Source organism: Nilaparvata lugens, chromosome 2 (genome assembly GCF_014356525.2).
Source record: "Nilaparvata lugens isolate BPH chromosome 2, ASM1435652v1, whole genome shotgun sequence".
Lineage (NCBI taxonomy): Eukaryota > Metazoa > Arthropoda > Insecta > Hemiptera > Delphacidae > Nilaparvata > Nilaparvata lugens.
The window spans coordinates 97,870,808-97,893,065 of NC_052505.1; the positions used below are offsets into that span (position 1 = coordinate 97,870,808).

Here is a 22,258-nt window from a genome sequence, read left to right on the forward strand (position 1 = left end):
TTTGAAGTCCAAGAGATGTGTGCGGATAGTGAAAGAGTACAATTTGGAGGGTTTGATGATTGAAGTTGAGGTAAAAGAAGTTCATTCGGAGTCACATTTAAATTCATATTTTATTTATTCACTTATTGACATGTGGCTGTGTTGCCAAGCCGCCTCTTGCTGGAGCACTGGCTGCTTGCATAGCGGCATGGACTTGTACCTTTGTGGCACTCTCAACGCCTTTATTTTGTCAAAAGATGAAGCCTGTTCTTCTGTGTACCCAATCATTTTTGCTCCCACATGCAGTGTATTCATAAAAAATTGACATTCTACAATTATGTTGCTCAAACATTAAAAGCTGCCATCATTTCAGGAGGATCAGTATCTCCACATAACTCAACTCCATGGAGTATGTTTTTTATCCTTTCTCTCAAAGCCAATAATGTCAGTTCTCGGTGCAAGAGCCTGCAGACTGTACAATTGAGCTTATACTATTAAAACCTTGGTATTAGATAGTTATTTCATACAAGTTAATAATACTTGTACAATGAACAATTAAATGTATACAAATAAAATCAATATTGGATAATAATTCTTGGAGGAGTACTCAAGCTGAAGTTCCCATCGCTGGTGTTTCTGGTTCAAAGTTCATATATCCAATATGAATTAGTATTTATTTCAGAAGTCTAGTAACACTGCACATCTTGAAAACCGTAAGATATTTCATTTGAGCAAAATCAAAACTACTATAACATACAGTATTATGACTATACATCAAAAATTTTAAGGTAATTTCATACTTCATGAGGCTGAAATTATGCTTTTAGGAAATACAATTTTTTTCTGTTAAAAAAGGTAGTATCATTTTTTCATTTTTTGAAGATGTAAGAAGGATGAGATACTTTATCAGAATTGAATTCGATTGGCCTCGACCAATAAGTGATTGTTCGATTCTAGTTTTGACTATACATTAAAAAATTTAAAGGTAATTTCATAGTTCATGAACTGAGATTATGCTTTTAGGAAATAAAATTTTTTTTTTGTTAAAAAAGGTAGTATCATTTTTTTTAAGATGTAAGAAGGATGAGATACTTTATTAGAATTGAACTCGATTGGCCTCGACTAATAAGTGAGTGCTCGATTCTATTTTTGACTAAACATTAAAAAATTTAAAGGTAATTTCATAGCTCATGAGGCTGAGATTATGCTTTTATGAACTACATTTTTTTGTAAAAAAGGTAGTATCATTTTTTTAAGATGTAAGAAGGATGAGATACTTTATTAGAATTGAATTTGATTGGCCTCGACTAATAAGTGAGTGCTCGATTCTAGTTTTGACTATACATTAACAAATTTAAAGGTAATTTCATAGTTCATGAGGCTGAGATTATGCTTTTATGAACTACATTTTTTTTTGTAGAAAAGGTAGTATCATTTTTTTAAGATGTAAGAAGGATGAGATACTTTATTAGAATTGAATTCGATTGGCCTCGACTAATAAGTGAGTGCTCGATTCTAGTTTTGACTAAACATTAAAAAATGTAAAGGTAATTTCATAGTTCATGAGGCTGAGATTATGCTTATGAACTACATTTTTTTTTTGTAAAAAAGGTAGTATCATTTTTTTAAGATGTAAGAAGGATGAGATACTTTATCAGAATTGAATTCGATTGGCCTCGACCAATAAGTGAGTGCTCGATTCTAGTTTTGACTATACATTAACAAATTTAAAGGTAATTTCATAGTTCATGAGGCTGAGATTATGCTTTTATGAACTACATTTTTTTTTTTGTAAAAAAGGTAGTATCATTTTTTTAAGATGTAAGAAGGATGAGATACTTCATTAGAATTGAATTTGATTGGCCTCGACTGATAAGTTAGTGCTCGATTCTAGTTTTCAGTCAATCGATTAATAGCCTACTAAGCTATATAAACTTATTGATTATGTGATGATTGACGTATTCATCTGGACTATAAACTTTTTCTTTTTTGAGACGTAGTTTGTCTATTGCTCCAAAATCTGAGTCTGATGCATGGCCTTGTATGGGATATACAATTTCCACAGAGTCAAAAATTCTTCTATCACACAAGGTACATGAATAAATATCGGTTTTAGTTTTGAGAAAAACAGTTATAATAAATATTATCATGAATAAATTCTTCTAACACACAAGGTACATGAATAAATATCGGTTTTAGTTTTGAGAAAAACACTTATATAATATTATCATGAATAAATTCTTCTAACACACAAGGTACATGAATAAATATCGGTTTTAGTTTTGAGAAAAACAGTTATAATAAATATTATCATGAATAAATTTTTCTAACACACAAGGTACATGAATAAATCGGTTTTAGTTTTGAGAAAAACAGTTATAATAAATATTATCATGAATAAATTCTTCTAACACACAGGTACATGAATAAATATCGGTTTTAGTTTTGAGAAAAACAGTTATAATAAATATTATCATGAATAAATTCTTCTAACACACAAGGTACATGAATAAATATCGGTTTTAGTTTTGAGAAAAACAGTTATAATAAATATTATCATGAATAAATTCTTCTAACACACAAGGTACATGAATAAATATAGGTTTTTGTTTTGAGACAAACAGTTATCACAGAATAAAACCAAATTTTACATTTCATCTGTTTTGTTGTTCTCAATGAAATCCTCCAAACATGTTAAGACTTCATCAGGTCCTTTTGTGGCATAGTGTTCAGAATACAAATACATAGTGGCACTCCTGGTTGGAATATTATGTATTCCAAAATTGTGTATCCATAACTGGCGCTTGAAGTATTCATCTTGAATATTTGTTATAGGCAATGGGAGGTTCTTCTGAAAGTCGAAACATACGGCTACTGTATTGGGATTATTACCCTCATTATCATGCTTGTACAGCTTCATTCTTTCAAAGAAAATTTATGGTGAGCATCACGCTGAGAAATAATACTCTCTTTCTCTTTATCTTTTGCAGTCTCCAAATCAACTACAAACTTTACAGATGTCTTTTTTGGGAACCCCAAATGTGAAGTTGAAGTCTTCATTGAAAATTCGGCGGAAAATTTCACATGAGAGTTGTACATCTGGATTTTCATTCAAAAAATACTTGTGAAGTTTCACAATTGAGGGTACAAAAAATTGTTTAAACGAGATTCTAATCTACAGTAGTGTGACTCAATATTAGGAATGTTTGTCAAGTATTGGTGCACTTTATTCAAAATACCTGCAGAAGTGCGTTTTTGGTTTCCATGTCTTCCTCGACCATCAGTTATAGGCTTGTACGGCTGTTGCACTTTGCATGTTAGGCGATCACGCTTAATATTTAATGCAGCTGTAAACGCTGCTTGGCACAATGTAACATTTTTATTGCTTACTGTAATAGAATACGAAAAAGCACGTCTAGGGCGAGGTGTGGCTTTGTCTTCACGAGGTCGGTGACGCTTAATATCTGCTACTTTAAGTTGGTGTTCGGCAGCTGAACCGGACAGACGTCTAGTAGGAGCTCCCGTATTGTTGCTGTCACTAGTTATTAACAGTGTATTAGTTTGGAATGTTATAGTACTACAAGTGAATGTGTAATTAACCAGAAAGTTGAGGTGAGATAATAGTGAGTAGTGATTCGGGTAAGCACTGGGCTAAGCCCAGGCCCTCAGGGGGCTTTTTAAAAAAAATATTTAGTGGAATATTGAATTGAATTGACTCAATTTAGCATTGGATATTGGGCTAAAACTAAAAGTGTTTTTCCTAGACTGATTATAATCTCTCAATGTTAATTGAAATTCATTGAACATTTCCTATAGGATTCAATTGTTTAGTTAATTTATAGTATTGAAATTAATTAGAATAAGTCCTTGAGCTTGGTGTAATTAATGGGGTCCCTCAGGGATCAGTCCTTGGTCCTTTGCTTTTCCTTCTATATATTAACGACTTGCCACCACACCTTGAGCCAGCACACTGTGTTTTATACGCTGATGATGTAAGTATTTTATTGAAAAGTAACAGTCAGCATGACATGGAATCTGAAAGTAGAAGAGCTCTTCAGAAACTAGAAGAATGGCTGGCCTCAAATATGTTGGTACTAAATTACAATAAGACTAAGCAGATTCCATTCAGGACGGCTCGGGAAGCAGTATTGGATACGAGAGATGGAAACATAGGTTCAGCAAACGAGGCAAAGGTACTCGGAGTAGTGCTGGACTATGAACTCTCCTGGCGACCTCATTTAGACCAGCTAAAAAGCAAACTAAACTCAGCAGTATTTGTTCTTAGAACCGTGAAGAAATTGCTGGATGCAGGAAGTGTTTATTTGCTGTGTTCCATTCTCTTCTTTCATAGGGCGTTATATTTTGGGGCAATTCAACTCATGCAATACATATATTTAGGATCCAAAAGTGGGCAGTTAGAGTGATGGTGGGTGAATCTATTAGAGCAAGTTGTAGAGATTATTTCAAAGAGTTGAAGATTCTCCCACTACCAGGTGTATATATTTTAGAGGCTCTTTGTTTTATTGATAGGAATAAAGATAGGTTCAATACAGGAGAGTTGTTCCACTCATACAATACCAGATATAGACAAAACCTCAGAGACGACATTCATCGAACTGGTATGTATGAGAGGGGGTAAAGAGTGCAGGAATTCGGCTTTATAATTCATTGCCAACACGCATAAAGGCTCTTACAGGTGAAAAGTTCAGAATTAAGGTGAGGGAGGAGTTGTTGCAGGTTTGTCCTTATTCCAGTGAGGAATTCTTTTTGCATTATAGAATGCAAAGATTGACGACTTAGATTATAATTGACAAATCCTTATACCCCTTTCATAGGTGGTCAGTGGGATGAAAAAAATGAAAAAAAAATGTAGTTAGTCAATAATTGTCATTATATTATAGGTTAGGAATTAATTCATAGTAACTAGTATTATTGCCTATGCTATAGGCATTGGGCAGTGACCTCTGTCTTTGGTCAGCAGTTTGGCCAGCTGCTCTGCTACATAGACAACATTTTTAGTCTGGGAAACTCTAATAGTGCTGACTGGTGGGGTTACTGCAGGTCATACTGACTGTTGCTTGCGCAATAATATACAATTTATACAGTTGCTTGCGCAATATATACAGTTTGCGCAATATTGGACTGCTGAGTGGGAGTACTGGTGGTGGGAGAAGTTTGTGAGAGGGGATAGCTTTAGCAGGAGTAGGGATATTAAGAGTGGGAGAGCAGGCCAACCATTCAGGAGGGAAATAATAATTCCCTGTGTGGGAATAATAAAAAAATAAGGGGAATAATAGGTGAACAAAATATCCCTGTATTTACCGAGTCATCATTTTTTGGACTTGTAATTTTTTTCTTTCTGTTTCCATAGCTATTGAGTGCATTGTGTTGCACTGGATGTACTGTCATTGTTAGTTATAAGGCTGTGTAATAAGATTTTTGTTGAAGCTAATACTTTATGTTCCAGGGTTGTGATCCTTGTTGGTGACCTTGTGGTCTTGTTTCTTTTTGTTAGTTCCTATAATTGTGTTGGTGACCTTGTGGTCTTGTTTCTTTTTTGTTGGTTCCTATAATTGTGTTGGCGACCTTGTGGTCTTGTTTGGTCCTGTATTGTGTTGGTGATCTTTTAGAATAAGTGAACTTTTATCCGGTATTAGTTGTTAGGATACATTAAAAGATAGGATTCAGGGTCATTGTATGTAGCGGTGGTCATAGTCAGCACCATAGTGGGATCAGTTGGCTCTCACTAGTGGAAGTTTGTTGGGCTGGACAGGGACTCGTTGTGCGAGGGGAGAGGGCCTCTGGGATAGGTGCCACCGGCTGATACTGATGATGCCATAGCGCAGATTCACGACCTGGCTTATCATTACGCGGAATGTGCGGAAGACATCAGATTATCAGACAGGGAGGCTATTGCTTCGTTTTTCAGTGACTGTGTGGAAAATCGGAATTGGCATAGTGCTGTTGGCTGTCTGGGGATCGGAATTGGCATATTGCTGTTGGCTGTCTGGGGATCGGAATTGGCATATTGCTGTTGGCTGTCTGGGGATCGGAATTGGCATAGTGCTGCTGGCTGTCTGGGGATCGGAATTGGCATAGTGCTGTTGGCTGTCTGGGGATCGGAATTGGCATAGTGCTGCTGGCTGTCTGGGGATCGGAATTGGCATAGTGCTGTGTTGGCTGTCTGGGGATCGGAATTGGCATAGTGCTGTTGGCTGTCTGGGGATCGGAATTGGCATAGTGCTGTTGGCTGTCTGGGGATCGGAATTGGCATAGTGCTGTTGGCTGTCTGGGGATCGGAATTGGCATAGTGCTGTTGGCTGTCTGGGGATCAGAATTGGCATAGTGCTGTTGGCTGTCTGGGGATCGGAATTGGCATAGTGCTGTTGGCTGTCTGGGGATCGGAATTGGCATAGTGCTGTTGGCTGTCTGGGGATCGGAATTGGCATATTGCTGTTGGCTGTCTGGGGATCGGAATTGGCATATTGCTGTTGGCTGTCTGGGGATCGGAATTGGCATAGTGCTGCTGGCTGTCTGGGGATCGGAATTGGCATAGTGCTGTTGCTGTCTGGGGATCGGAATTGGCATATTGCTGTTGGCTGTCTGGGGATCGGAATTGGCATATTGCTGTTGGCTGTCTGGGGATCGGAATTGGCATAGTGCTGCTGGCTGTCTGGGGATCGGAATTGGCATAGTGCTGTTGGCTGTCTGGGGATCGGAATTGGCATAGTGCTGTTGGCTGTCTGGGGATCGGAATTGGCATAGTGCTGTTGGCTGTCTGGGGATCGGAATTGGCATAGTGCTGTTGGCTGTCTGGGGATCGGAATTGGCATAGTGCTGTTGGCTGTCTGGGGATCGGAATTGGCATAGTGCTGTTGGCTGTCTGGGGATCGGAATTGGCATAGTGCTGTTGGCTGTCTGGGGATCGGAATTGGCATAGTGCTGTTGGCTGTCTGGGGATCGGAATTAAATACATAGTAGAATCTTGTGTGGGAGTAATGTATCCGAACGACGGGCGAAGCGTGCCAAGAGCCCAATATATGCCAGTTGATGAAGAGGCCCAGTGTGGAAGTCTGGTTAGAGTAATGGAGGAAAGTGTAAAACTAACCAGGCGGAAGAATGGAAGTGAAGGCTCAACATTTGAAGCTGTGTTTTCGTAACGGGCAGAAGCAGAATCGATTGCAGCGCACCCAGGCGGGCAGAAACAGTAACATTCAAAGAACTAGTTCTTTGACATGAATTTTGCTTTATGTGTTATGGGTAATGAACTTTTTGGGTTGTCCAAAAGGTAATTCTGAAATGATTATTGGAGATTTAATTCAATAAAGTGAATTAATTGCTTTTTAAAACTCAGATAACTTTTCCACAATTATTAGTTACTTCAATAATTATGCAAAATTCTATGCTTTATAGGCATGTCAATCTAAGAGTTAACTTTTCATTTCCTATGCTTGAAATTTGTAAGGGTAAATTATTTGAAGTAACTGATTGTATTTCATTATTAATAAGATATTATTTTATTAACTAGAAGCATTCCATTATTAATAAGATATTATTATAATTATTTTATTAACTAGAATCAATTGCCTTCAGAGTCAATGCATGTTCTTTGAATCACATCGTTTATAGGTAGGCCTACCTACTATGAGTACCGTATTCAACTTCAAAGGCCTATTGAAGCTCTATCGAAAAAAATCAATAAATAAATAATAAATAAGTGCTTTAATTTTGGCATTTTTGGAATCTATGGGATATATTACACCAAGGGATATCAATATTGTAAACGTTTTTTAGGCAATTTTATTTTAGCAGTCCCCTTTTTGATCATTGGATGGGTACGGTCCCGGCTGATATACAATCATGTATAAGAATCGTGAGGCCAATTGACTGCCTAAATCAATATGCCTTCTCAGGCAATGTTCAATTAGGGACTCTTCACCAGTAAAAGCTATACGAATATTGGAAATTATTATTATTATAGATTAACACATATGACATGTACAAAGTGTATTCAAACAGGCGAACTAATTCTAATAATTATTGTTGAGATAACTATATCTTGCTTTAATAAACGAGTTCTGTTATGGTACTTTAAATAACACATAGCCTATTTTAAAATGGATGAATATTTATTAATTATAGAAGGTAACTAGTACCCTTGTGATATTCCAAAATGAAACATGATTAGTTTCGACATTTTCAATAAGGACTCTCTTGACAATGACATAATTAGAAACTGGTCATGCTTATTTTGAATATTTTAGGGTAGGCCTACTAGTTATTTTCTACAATTAACCATTAAAGTTGCCCTATTAAAATTAATATTTTATTAGGGTATTAATTAGAATTAGAGTAGCCTTTCAAACTCCTTATTCACTATAATGTTCTAAAAGCTTATCAATTTTAATCAAAACCTTGGAAATATAGCCTAGAAGGTAGAATTGAAAGTGATTATATTTGATGTGGCTTGGAACATCATATTTTCAACTTTTGCTTAAGTTATTTTTCATATTCAAAGAATTATTACCCCTTCAATGCAGTAAATAAGTACTATTACTTAATTCTTAATACAATACATAATAATTGTGATACCCTATTTTATATCCAATTCAAGTCTATTATTTAACTACGTGTTACCTATAGCATTTGCCAGTCAGCAATGTTAAATAATTTTATTAGTTCCAAAAAAGCAGAAGACATACAGAACCAATAAAGTTGTTAATAAGAGTTCGATGCTTTTGGGTTATAGATTTAAAAATCCCTCAAGTATAAACAATTAAAACATATTTTATTAATTTCATGTCACTTGCTGTTTTCTTCAAAACTACCTGAATTGAAGCAGTTAGCAGGAGCGATCAGAAAAAGAAGATATTATTATGAATAACATGAAATAAACACATCAAGATGTACTGAAAAAATGAATATATTTCTTAGATTAGTCCATCTCTTTCTTCTGTAGGCTACTACATCATACATGAATCATATCCATGGAATATTATCCATAGTTGATTTTCTTTGTCATCCTCTACTTCTGGCTGGTACATCACTAGGCCTGAAATCAAAAAGTTATAGATAATTTATTATTCATTATAAAAAAAAACTTTGCAAAGTGAATTCTGAAATTGATTGTAATCTGTATAAGTTTTTAATTATATTTCTTGGGAAGGAACCCTCCAATAATGACAAAGTAATATTATATGAGAAATTCCAATAAACCAACATTCAGTTGAATTATTATTAGCATCAATCTGTTAGTTGTGTAATTCTGAATGATTGAATAAATAAATCTCCATGCAGGAATTGGGATTAATCAGTGTGCCCCTAGATCAAAAGAACTTGTTGGTGAACAATATATTTTTGGATACCATGAACAATTATTTATTTATTTCTGTGGTCAGTAGGCCTACTTCTCGACCGTTTGGTTTACTTAAGTCTTCCAAAATGTACTGCATAAAGTAATTTTTAGTTCTACATTTAGAGAAACAAGTTTAATGAAACAAATGGAAATAATCAATAAATTAATTGCTTAATCTGAAATGATGATTATCTACAACATTATAAGTAGAACTAAGTGATTTGAAAATGAATACCAAACTGCAAATACATAAATCTCTCTCAGAACAATGTGGGTATTTCATCCATGAATTTAATCATAAATTTTAAAAGGTGGAATGACTGTCATTAAAAGCTATTATTCAGTGTTTTCTACCAGCACTTGCTGGGTGAATTTTTGAAGTCATCTATTCATAGTTCTAATGTATGGTCATTTATAAAGTCATCATCCACTCAAGATCAAGATGGACAGTTGAGAAGAGTGTTTTAAAAACAATTTTAACATCAAATTATTGATGTAATGTTATCACATTATTAGATAATGTTACATAAATTATTTCTTTATGGAAGGAATCCCAAATATTATGAATAACTCTATTCCCTGAATGATAAGTGAATACATTGTTTTTTAAGCACTCTTCTCAACTGTCCATCTTGATCTCATGTGGTTTCAGGTAGTTTCGAAATATTAAGATTTCCTGTAAGCTATTAATGATTTCAAAATTCAGCCAGTTTTTCTATTATTTTAGTCACGTACCATAGTTAAATCTTACTATTTGAATATCTACCATCAAATCGATAATAAAACATTGAAGTGGATAAACCTTTTTAAAAAATGGGAAACTGTATAAAATGACATCGCCTATATAAAGTTTAAAAAATGAGTGGAATTTTATCTTACCTAACTAACTTATTCTAAGTATAGGTTCCAAAGAATTGTTCCATCCTGGTCAACAAAAAAGAATTTATATGCATTTCCTTTGAGCACATTCTCTTCAATATTTTGTTTGTAAATGGTACCTGAAAAAAGAAACATAATCTTTCAGCATATTCATTTTGGAGATAATGTGAAGTTAATCATCAATGATAAGACATAGTTTGGACTTTGAATAAATTAGAAGTAAACTGGGCCTCAATAAACTATTTACATTAGATATAAATACTATAAGTATATACTTACATTCATAGCACATAACAGAAAACACTTTAAAGTTTTATAATATAAATTAAAACAGGTGACACACGACATAGATAGATTAAAAACACTGAAAAACTTACATTACACTCTCTGCTCGGTTGAGAAAGGGGACACAGTTCCTTAAAAATTTCCGATTATAATGTAAGTTTTTCAGTGTTTTTAATCTATCTATGTTGTGTGTCTCCTGTTTTAATTTATACTATTCACATTGATATACCTGGCATCACGCAATATATCGATCAATAGAGCATGAATAAGTTTTTCAAATACATTAATATTGTAGTTTAAATGAGTTTGGTAGCAATGGTCAACCAGAAAAATAGTACCTATTTTATATTTTTCCAATGGCAGTCTTTCAATATTCAATTACACTGACTCTGATCAAGTTATAACAATCTATTTAATATTGTTTCCAAGTGATTTTGAATTATAAATTAAGAGAAGATTAATTCATAGATAGGTACCAAAGACAAAGTAAATGTTCTAATAGTCAGGTTAGTTTTGTTATTATTTTGATAAACTATGGGTTTACAATATTTTGAGGTGCAACAAGGATAATGGAAGTTTAGGACTTAGAATGTAATGAAATACTTCTAAGTCAAATTATGATATTATTTTTAATAAATCTGTTTGTGAAAACTACTAGCTGCATTATAAAAAATGTATTTTGTGATTAGGCCAACTTACTGAAAGTGTAAAAGATTGTTAGCATGAAATGCTAAATGTTATCTTGGTTGAATAATGTTTTGAATCTGATTATTTAATGTTAATCTAATCAATCAATCTTGAATGAGTTTAAATCTAATCAGTTGATTAGATTTCTCTCTTTCTTGTGATAATTCTCTACCATACACAAACTAGCTAGTCTAGGATTTACATTATTATTAAATACTACAAATTAAACATTAAAAAAAGAAATAAATAAACTTTTGTTAACTTCTAACCTCTTGAAAAATGAAAAAGATAGCAATTTAGGCCTAGAGACTAGGTTATTAAAGGCCTACTACAGTGGGCTACCTGAATAAAAATTGTAAACATGCTAGTAGGCTACTCATAAAATTTATATCAAATAATTGTGTACGGTAAATCTAGCCTACTTTATTATGAGAAATTTAAGTGTACTTACTTGAATGCTCTATTACATCAGCAATTTCTAACCATATTCTATTTTTCAAATAGGTAATTCGTTGTGCAGGTCTGGAAAGTACAAAACTTTGAACTTCGAAAATTTCACGCCTTTCTGTTGTAAATCCATTTTCAATTTCTCTTGTAAAAATTATAAGAATAAAGAAACCAATAGAAATATTTTATACCTCAATTTTCCACTGCAAATTAATTTCACAGTATAATAGTAGCAATCCGAAATCTGACAACCAATATCAAAACAAACCATCCAACAATTAAAGATTGAGGTTAAAAAGAACATGGCGTCTGATCCACAGAAAGATAATTCTGCCGGTGTCACGTGATCAGAGCAGAAAAGTGATTCGAAGCTGTCTGTTCTCGTCGACAGAATCCCGAAATTAGTTCTTTTTCGACAAAACGGTTCACGAGCAGTGATCGGTCGAAGCAAAATAGCATTGTGTTGATAGGCCTTATAAAGAACGGCAAGATGAACGACAGTTCGTCTCTGATTTGAACAGTTCTTTTTTTCTGCTCAACTTTCTGCCGATGGGTGAATACTCCCATAAGAACCAATGTTAATTTAAAGTGAATTCTGTCGTCTGCCCGTTACGAAAACACACCTTAAGACACAGGCAGCTAGGGCAATTCTCTATCTTCAAGAACAAGTAAAGAGACTGAAAGAATATGAGAAACAGAAGGCTACGGGTTCAATAGAAGCAAAGATAATTGAAGCGATTTACAACTGGTTTGATGATACCATTACTGCAAGAGGAAACAAAAATAAAATTGAACTGGAAGTTGGTAAAGGAATGGTGGATGAACTAAGACGGGCTGGAATGGTGATGGCTAAATCAGCCAAAGGTGGAAGATATGAGGGTTCTGGGGATCTAAAAGCTTCTATTCGACAGATTGTCCGGGAGGAGCTACTGGAGGTTCTAAGGGGGAGAGTTTGCAGAACCTAGGCAAGGGGCTAGGCAGACCTTTGCCGAGGCTGCAAGACGGCCGCGGTTGGACATCCCCAGAGCCCCCTCCTTGAAAAGGGTCCCTCAGGCGCAGGAGAACATTGTCTTGATATACCCTGAGCGGGATGTAGAGGGCAAACCCAAGCTAACGTCTCATGAAACAATAATAATAAATGTCTTGTATTGGAATGTGAGGTAGAGAAACTGTAGCCATATTGTCAAAAGAAAGGGACAATACCGTTTGTTTTGTTGGATCTGCAAAGTTCAGTATTTTCCTCAAGAGCTGAATAAAATCTCTTATGGATCATTGGTTCAGCTACATAAGTTTTCTTAGCTGGTTCAGAAAGAGAAGGACTTCCAACTTTAACTTTAAGCTCTTCGCATTTTGTACAGGTATCTTTTTGGGGCCTACCAAATCTGAAATTGAAATTGGCTTTGAAATACTGCCAATAAAACTGATATGTAACATTACAGTCTGGGTATTTTAATTTGAACATTTCATACATAGTTTTACCTGATAAACGAGCATCCAAATACTCTATTTCACGACCAGTGTAATGAGATTTTTTACAGGGTAAGATGAAATGTGATCAAATATTTTCTGGCAAATTTCCCAGGAAATAGTGTTAGCACTTGCATTTTTACCACGTTTATCTTTCGGTGTTTTTCCCTGTTGGAGTAGATTTATAAGTCTCTCAACACGTTTTTTTGTTACTCCATGGGCCTGGAGATAGGCAGTTTTACATACCGGTAATCGTTTTCCCTTACAGAGAACAAAATAATTAGTAGTAAAAGTTTTTTTTTATCTGTTGATTCTTTTGGACGTTTCCGCTCAACTGGCTCGATCTCAATCAACCTCTGTAGATGAAAGTCTTGGGCATCTTTGTTTGTCATTGAATTGAAGATTTCCATCATCTGCATGACATCTTCATCTGTAGCATCGATCAAACACTTTTGTCTGCATCTGAAACAATCAGAGAGAACAAAATATTAAGTACCTAGGCAAAATACTTTTGATAATATTGTTTTGTTATTGGTGATATTTTCAATGACTAGAAGTAGTTTCCCCAGAGAAACTCTGTGGTAGAATCTGAAAAAATGAAAAATGAACTGTTTCAGCTCTAGGCTATATTTTTGTGACAAATAGTCCACTAAAAAGATGACTACAGTGTAGATAATAGAAGATAATAATAGGCTATAATATCTGGAAAACAAATACATCTTATTTTTATGAGTGGTGATTGGTGTAGAATAAAATGACACATGATTAGTTTCGACATTTTCAATAAGGACTCTCTTGACAATGACATAATTAGAAACTGGTCATGCTTATTTTGAATATTTTAGGGTAGGCCTACTAGTTATTTTCTACAATTAACCATTAAAGTTGCCCTATTAAAATTAATATTTTATTAGGGTATTAATTAGAATTAGAGTAGCCTTTCAAACTCCTTATTCACTATAATGTTCTAAAAGCTTATCAATTTTAATCAAAACCTTGGAAATATAGCCTAGAAGGTAGAATTGAAAGTGATTATATTTGATGTGGCTTGGAACATCATATTTTCAACTTTTGCTTAAGTTATTTTTCATATTCAAAGAATTATTACCCCTTCAATGCAGTAAATAAGTACTATTACTTAATTCTTAATACAATACATAATAATTGTGATACCCTATTTTATATCCAATTCAAGTCTATTATTTAACTACGTGTTACCTATAGCATTTGCCAGTCAGCAATGTTAAATAATTTTATTAGTTCCAAAAAAGCAGAAGACATACAGAACCAATAAAGTTGTTAATAAGAGTTCGATGCTTTTGGGTTAAATATAGATTTAAAAATCCCTCAAGTATAAACAATTAAAACATATTTTATTAATTTCATGTCACTTGCTGTTTTCTTCAAAACTACCTGAATTGAAGCAGTTAGCAGGAGCGATCAGAAAAAGAAGATATTATTATGAATAACATGAAATAAACACATCAAGATGTACTGAAAAAATGAATATATTTCTTAGATTAGTCCATCTCTTTCTTCTGTAGGCTACTACATCATACATGAATCATATCCATGGAATATTATCCATAGTTGATTTTCTTTGTCATCCTCTACTTCTGGCTGGTACATCACTAGGCCTGAAATCAAAAAGTTATAGATAATTTATTATTCATTATAAAAAAAAACTTTGCAAAGTGAATTCTGAAATTGATTGTAATCTGTATAAGTTTTTAATTATATTTCTTGGGAAGGAACCCTCCAATAATGACAAAGTAATATTATATGAGAAATTCCAATAAACCAACATTCAGTTGAATTATTATTAGCATCAATCTGTTAGTTGTGTAATTCTGAATGATTGAATAAATAAATCTCCATGCAGGAATTGGGATTAATCAGTGTGCCCCTAGATCAAAAGAACTTGTTGGTGAACAATATATTTTGGATACCATGAACAATTATTTATTTATTTCTGTGGTCAGTAGGCCTACTTCTCGACCGTTTGGTTTACTTAAGTCTTCCAAAATGTACTGCATAAAGTAATTTTTAGTTCTACATTTAGAGAAACAAGTTTAATGAAACAAATGGAAATAATCAATAAATTAATTGCTTAATCTGAAATGATGATTATCTACAACATTATAAGTAGAACTAAGTGATTTGAAAATGAATACCAAACTGCAAATACATAAATCTCTCTCAGAACAATGTGGGTATTTCATCCATGAATTTAATCATAAATTTTAAAAGGTGGAATGACTGTCATTAAAAGCTATTATTCAGTGTTTTCTACCAGCACTTGCTGGGTGAATTTTTGAAGTCATAGTTCTAATGTATGGTCATTTATAAAGTCATCATCCACTCAAGATCAAGATGGACAGTTGAGAAGAGTGTTTTAAAAACAATTTTAACATCAAATTATTGATGTAATGTTATCACATTATTAGATAATGTTACATAAATTATTTCTTTATGGAAGGAATCCCAAATATTATGAATAACTCTATTCCCTGAATGATAAGTGAATACATTGTTTTTTAAGCACTCTTCTCAACTGTCCATCTTGATCTCATGTGGTTTCAGGTAGTTTCGAAATATTAAGATTTCCTGTAAGCTATTAATGATTTCAAAATTCAGCCAGTTTTTCTATTATTTTAGTCACGTACCATAGTTAAATCTTACTATTTGAATATCTACCATCAAATCGATAATAAAACATTGAAGTGGATAAACCTTTTTAAAAAATGGGAAACTGTATAAAATGACATCGCCTATATAAAGTTTAAAAAATGAGTGGAATTTATCTTACCTAACTAACTTATTCTAAGTATAGGTTCCAAAGAATTGTTCCATCCTGGTCAACAAAAAAGAATTTATATGCATTTCCTTTGAGCACATTCTCTTCAATATTTTGTTTGTAAATGGTACCTGAAAAAAGAAACATAATCTTTCAGCATATTCATTTTGGAGATAATGTGAAGTTAATCATCAATGATAAGACATAGTTTGGACTTTGAATAAATTAGAAGTAAACTGGGCCTCAATAAACTATTTACATTAGATATAAATACTATAAGTATATACTTACATTCATAGCACATAACAGAAAACACTTTAAAGTTTTATAATATAAATTAAAACAGGTGACACACGACATAGATAGATTAAAAACACTGAAAAACTTACATTACACTCTCTGCTCGGTTGAGAAAGGGGACACAGTTCCTTAAAAATTTCCGATTATAATGTAAGTTTTTCAGTGTTTTTAATCTATCTATGTTGTGTGTCTCCTGTTTTAATTTATACTATTCACATTGATATACCTGGCATCACGCAATATATCGATCAATAGAGCATGAATAAGTTTTTCAAATACATTAATATTGTAGTTTAAATGAGTTTGGTAGCAATGGTCAACCAGAAAAATAGTACCTATTTTATATTTTTCCAATGGCAGTCTTTCAATATTCAATTACACTGACTCTGATCAAGTTATAACAATCTATTTAATATTGTTTCCAAGTGATTTTGAATTATAAATTAAGAGAAGATTAATTCATAGATAGGTACCAAAGACAAAGTAAATGTTCTAATAGTCTACAAGTTCTCATCTTACCTGCATATTCTCTTGTCTCATTCGGAAATGAGATTTGAACTCACTGGCACGCTATAAATAGGTACAATGTTTTCAAAATCCTCTACGCTATGAGGCCTCCTTTCTCTTCGATTGTTTAATAATCCTTCTAAAATCCCCATTTGTGGATTTCTACCTTCTTCTGCAGCGACTAGAACTGTCATTAAAACGTTTACGTTTACATCAATATCATCGTTATCGACATCTATTTCTTTTTTATTCATTTATTTATTCATTTATTGTATAAAATACTATAATCATGATGCAATTATGACATTGGAGGAAAAACTAGGCTGAGCCTGTACTATTTCTCTCCAAAAATTTTGATAAAATGTTAATGTTGTCCAAAAGATAAGGTTATGTAATCACACACTGCTTCGTCACTTGATTTTCGGTCCAGGAATGATGATTTAAAATTTTGAATGTTGATTTTATACTCTAAATAAATTACAGAATGTATCACAATAAATTAAAAACTTTAGAAATATTGCACTTATTTAAAAAATGTGAATACAAAATCAAAAACCTACTCACTATTTGTTATTCACAGCTGAAAACTCTATGAAATTTCTATTTCTCTATTTCTATTCTATTTCTCCTAACTCTTCAAAAATAATTTCATTTATGACAGCACGAGCCATCATTAATTATTAGAAAAACTTATAAGGAAAAAAATTATTAGCCTAGTGCTTTTATAACTAATATTATAACTAATCAATACTCCAGTTTTGTTGTGATAAGATAACATAGGTCTAAAATGGTAGTATTCACCTGTTGTAGTCAACATTACATTTTTGATAAGGTATGTTGCAACCTACATATTATTATCCTTTGTTTGGCGTTTGACTTTGTCTTGATCCTCCCTCTCCCAGTCCTAATGGCTTGAGGTTGTTGGTGTGCTGAGGGGACTTGTGGGTCCACTTCAGCCTCCTCACACTTCCGTGCCACAGATTCTGCATGCTGCTCGGTTCCAGTGAAATCCGAAATGGCATTCTGAACAATGGATAGTTCACAGTGATTGGGGTCTCATTATATATATTCATCCTGATCCAGTTCATATCCTAGTTTTTAGTCAATCGACTGATACCAAACTATAGATATAAACTGATTGATTAGTTGCACTCACTCGCATCACGAAGTCGCGCGGCTTTTGGTGCGCCAATGGCGGGGCTTCGTCCCTTGACCGAGGGACTAGGCGGCTTTGCCAACCAGCTGGCAACCCCGTCTGCCCAACAATCCTGTACGTGATTCTTGTAACGTTGTTCCGAGTCACTGCAATCAATTATTACAAATTCAGTTCAAGTAACTACAATTTTAGGTTCTACAATCATTTATTTTTTGATAAAAATGTAATATCATTTTTGAACGTACCCATACAAATAAAGTCATGAATAATAATCAATTCGTGCAGTAAATCGTTGATTCAAATAATTTTAATCAAACTGATAACAAACTTATGTTTTTCAAAAGTGAAAGATTTGTCACATCATCTAAAAAAATTATTTTTGGTTTTGATGTAAAATACACTCACCTCCATCAATGTCAGAGAGTTTTTTTTCAGAAAGTTGAAGCCACTTCTCTCTCCAACTTTGCACTGAATCAAATTTTTCCCATATTTTATCAGTAAAATCAGTTAGGTCTATCTAAAGGGAGTAAAAAGCTCTTTTTTTCAACCAAGTGGATACTATTGGAATGAAGTTTTTATTCTGTATACCCCTTACTGTGATCGGTAATTTATTGAGAAGTAGGTTTTGCTGGTACTTATGATTTTTTAATGTTTTACTTGGACTAATATTTGGTGTGACTAGGTGTTCTCTATGTCTGGTCAGATATTCATGTTGGTGACGATGTCTTTGAAAATCATTCAAGTTAATCTTCACGTGTATTAAATTACAGTATCTGTTCATTGGTTGTAGAGTTTGGAATTTCAGTAGGTATGAAGTCCAAGAGATGTGTGGGGATAGTGTACATTTAACATATAAGAAATTCCAACTAAGCCGGGAATGATGCCTATCTTGGTTTTGGTTCTCATGGACTGAGGAGCTCACTTGATAATATTGGAGAGTATTAAATTTGGAGAAAACCTATGAGAATAAAAAGGAATGATAACTAATAATACAAATGTTATTTTATAATACTGATGAGTTTTCATTCAAAATTGTTTTGATGAATGTGATGGAAGCACAGCTGCAGGGAATGTGATAGTTCAGTGCCGTTCTGTGGTCGCTGATGCTTGGTTCACATTCAAATAGAGTAATCATTCATCATGATCACTAAGAGATTCCAAATATGCTGTGGACACTTGAAACTTCAAGTATTCCGAAAAATTAATTTTGAAAAAACATAGAAATTGAGTGGTTGAAAGTAGAATTTGATTATATTTATTCAAAATAATTGCTTTGTTTTTCAAATTGATATTATCACTTGTATCATGGGTAAAATCTAACTGATGATTTCAGCTGGTGAATACGATTATTGTTTGAGATAATTGAAAATTAATGCTTAAGGAGCAGAAAGACATGTTTAATGCTGGAACATGGTCACTGTTCGCCAATTGAAAATTGCCAATAAATTTTTCTTAATAATATTTTTCTAAGCTTTTTTGAAAATTGTATTTAGATTTGTTCTCATAGCATTTGATCCCGGTTAAAAGTTAATTGGCCTTTGTGCTACCGGGTTATGGGGAGGTCTGCGTTTAAAATGCCAAATAGCTGTTATTGTCTCATCAACTGTAATAATAGTAGTTATACACTTCATCTATCAATTTCTTATGGACGTGGAAAGATAGTAATATTCTACTATGCGTTTAGAGACAAACAGTTTCCTGGAAGGTCTCATTTCAACTTTGAATTTCGAAAACAAAAGATTGACCATTTCAACACAATAAAACGTGAGTGATTGAAACAAGATATCGTAAGGTGCGTACAGATATACGCGCCGCGAACATGAGCAATTCACTTTTAATCAGCTGATGCCAAGCTTTTTATATCTGTATCTTACCGTTTCTGTAAAAATACAGATATAGTCATCTGATTAAAATTGAATTGCTCATGTTCGCGGCGCGTATATCTGTACGCACCTTTAGCTGATTAAAAGTGAATTGCTCATGTTCGCGGCGCGTTTATCTGTACGCACCTTTAGCTGATTAAAAGTGAATTGGTCATGTTCGCGGCGCGTAAATCTGTACGCACCTATACATAACTGCTGATAATTAATTCTGGTGTGTTGTTGTTTTTACTAGTGTATCATTTTCCATGTAAACTGGAAATCTCAGTTAACCTCTAAATAGATATTCCCCCATTTATGTTGAATTCTCTTCTGGCACAATCGAATTTCCAATTTATCAGCAAACGGTTAACAGGAGGTCGCGTCGATCTTTGATCAGAGGATCATGGCCTGGACTATTAGAAGGTATGCTACAAGTTTAGCCACGTTGTGCTACAAGTAATATAAGGTTGTCACACTTACACGTGACATCATGGCGATTGGTCTATTGGTCCAATTTTTGTCACTTTCCTTCACCAACCACATGATACCACACTGAACAAACCAATGATCGAAAATTAACTGTCTGTCATTGCTATAAATATGAATTCAAATTTAGATAGATCATAATAAAAAATTAACTGTGTGTCATTGCTATAAATGAATTCTGGTGTGTTGTATTTACTAGTGTATCATTTTGTAGTTGTTATTGTACTAATTTACAAGATTCAATAGATTAATGGATTCTACTAAAAACACCACTGTAATATCTTGATGAATAAGTAATATTTTTGAGATCATTATTGAATTATAACTGTGAATGGCCGTTTTGACACTCAAGAGATTGTCGGACGACACACAGAAAAAACCTCTGATTGGCGGATTCTCACCAACAGCTTATTCTCAGCCAATGATTGGACGTTCTGGGTGTCATAAATTTCGGCTGACAATAGATAAGTGTGAAAACGGCCAGTGTTCCATTATTATGGATTTTCTGATAATTTATAAGAATATAGGTACAGTAATGTTTGTTCTCAATACGATTACTGTACTTTGAAATGAAGAAATTCTGTCAGTCTCTTCATAGCATTTATATTGTTATTTAATTCATTCTAATATTTTATACAGAAAAACTACGTAGTACCTTTTTATGTAAACACAACTAGTTTTATTTAGCTTTAAAGCCATTTCAAGTGTCCATTTTTCAAAATGAATTATTTTCAAGTAAAAAAAATCTTTTAATATTTACTAATCATATAATTCTAGTAAACAAATATGTATATTATTATTTGTGTTCCACTAAATTATATTTCATTCTTTTTAGATCGTTTTATATATATTTTAAAAATTTATTATATTCGAATATTGGTTCACTTTTCATTCACCATCACTCAAAATTCAAAATGTTTTTATTGCCGTGAACAAATACATGTTATTGACAAAGTCATCAGGTTAACATCAAGGTGCGTACAGATTTACGCGCCGCGAACATGAGCAATTCACTTTTAATCAGCTGATGCCAAGCTTTTTATATCTGTATCTTACTGTTTCTGTAAAAATACAGATATAATCAGCTGATTAAAAGTGAGTTGCTCATGTTCGCAGCGCGTATATCTGTACGCACCTTAATACATACATCATACATACAATAAAACAAATAAAATCTTTTAGCACCCTTTATTTTAAAAAAACTTTAAAATAGTTGAACGTCTGGTGTAATATCACCGAAACTAGTTGTTCAACTATTTTAAGTTTTTTTAAAATAAAGGGTGCTATAAGAGTTTCTTTGTTTTATTAATTTAAAAGTAGCCCATGTCAATAAGTGTTTTATCATACTATTTCTCAAAACAGAGAATATTATCACAGCAAACAGTTCCGGTATATTCATAACAATAAATTACATGTTCCATTCAATTATATTTAAGCACTACTTAGAATTCAATGTCGGTGTGCTCGAAAAACTCCGCAATAATATAAAAAGGGTTCCTTAAAAGCCATTCATCTAATTTGTGGAGGAAAATCTTCTTTGAATATCTGTTTAAGGGGTTTGAAAACTTGTTATATAGAACCGTATGACTTTTGAGAGATTTACTCAATCTGCAATAGTCTGTACAAATGTTCCCCTTATTGCGAGTGCCATGCTTGTGAACATCTTTATTAAAAGTCAAATAGGGTAATTTTTTCAAAGAGAATGTCACTAGTTCTAAAATGTATAAATTCACTATTGTTTTAATTCTCAATTCAATAAAAATCGGTTTGCAGTGATCCAGAGAAGCTGAGTCATTCATGATTCTGACCACTTTCTTTTGAAACTTCAATATTTCATCTACCCTAGACGAGTTACTCCAAACAATACTTGATAATAGACTGAAAAATGCAAAATAAGCCATTTGGGTTCACACATTGTTTCAGTCGTTTAATGAGATAGACTATAGTGAGGTCCACGTATAATGACAGTACTTGATGAACTTTGGTTTTGCTATCCTTGTCTATCATTCGACAAAGTCGGTGGTACTTTCCTTTTCTAGGTCCACAACGAT

General features: G+C 33.4%; 1 protein-coding gene and 1 long non-coding RNA gene across 2 annotated transcripts; both read right to left on the bottom strand.

Annotated features, from left to right (window-relative positions):
* Window positions 1-5,904: 5,904 nt before the first annotated feature.
* Window positions 5,905-6,882, bottom strand: LOC120349739 (serine/arginine repetitive matrix protein 1-like). Its single transcript, XM_039420300.1, has one exon. The coding sequence runs from the start codon at window positions 6,880-6,882 to the stop codon at window positions 5,905-5,907; it is 978 nt and encodes a 325-aa protein (XP_039276234.1).
* Window positions 6,883-8,467: 1,585 nt separating this feature from the next.
* Window positions 8,468-12,255, bottom strand: LOC120350083. Its single transcript, XR_005570597.1, has 3 exons — window positions 11,637-12,255; window positions 10,214-10,332; window positions 8,468-9,031 (listed from the first exon to the last, which is right to left on the bottom strand). It is a non-coding gene; the product is annotated as an uncharacterized LOC120350083 (long non-coding RNA).
* Window positions 12,256-22,258: the final 10,003 nt, after the last annotated feature.

Bases quoted from the DNA above. Each gene is read 5' to 3' on its own strand.
- LOC120349739 (XM_039420300.1), bottom strand. From the start codon at position 6,882: ATGCCAATTCCGATCCCCAGACAGCCAACAGCACTATGCCAATTCCGA.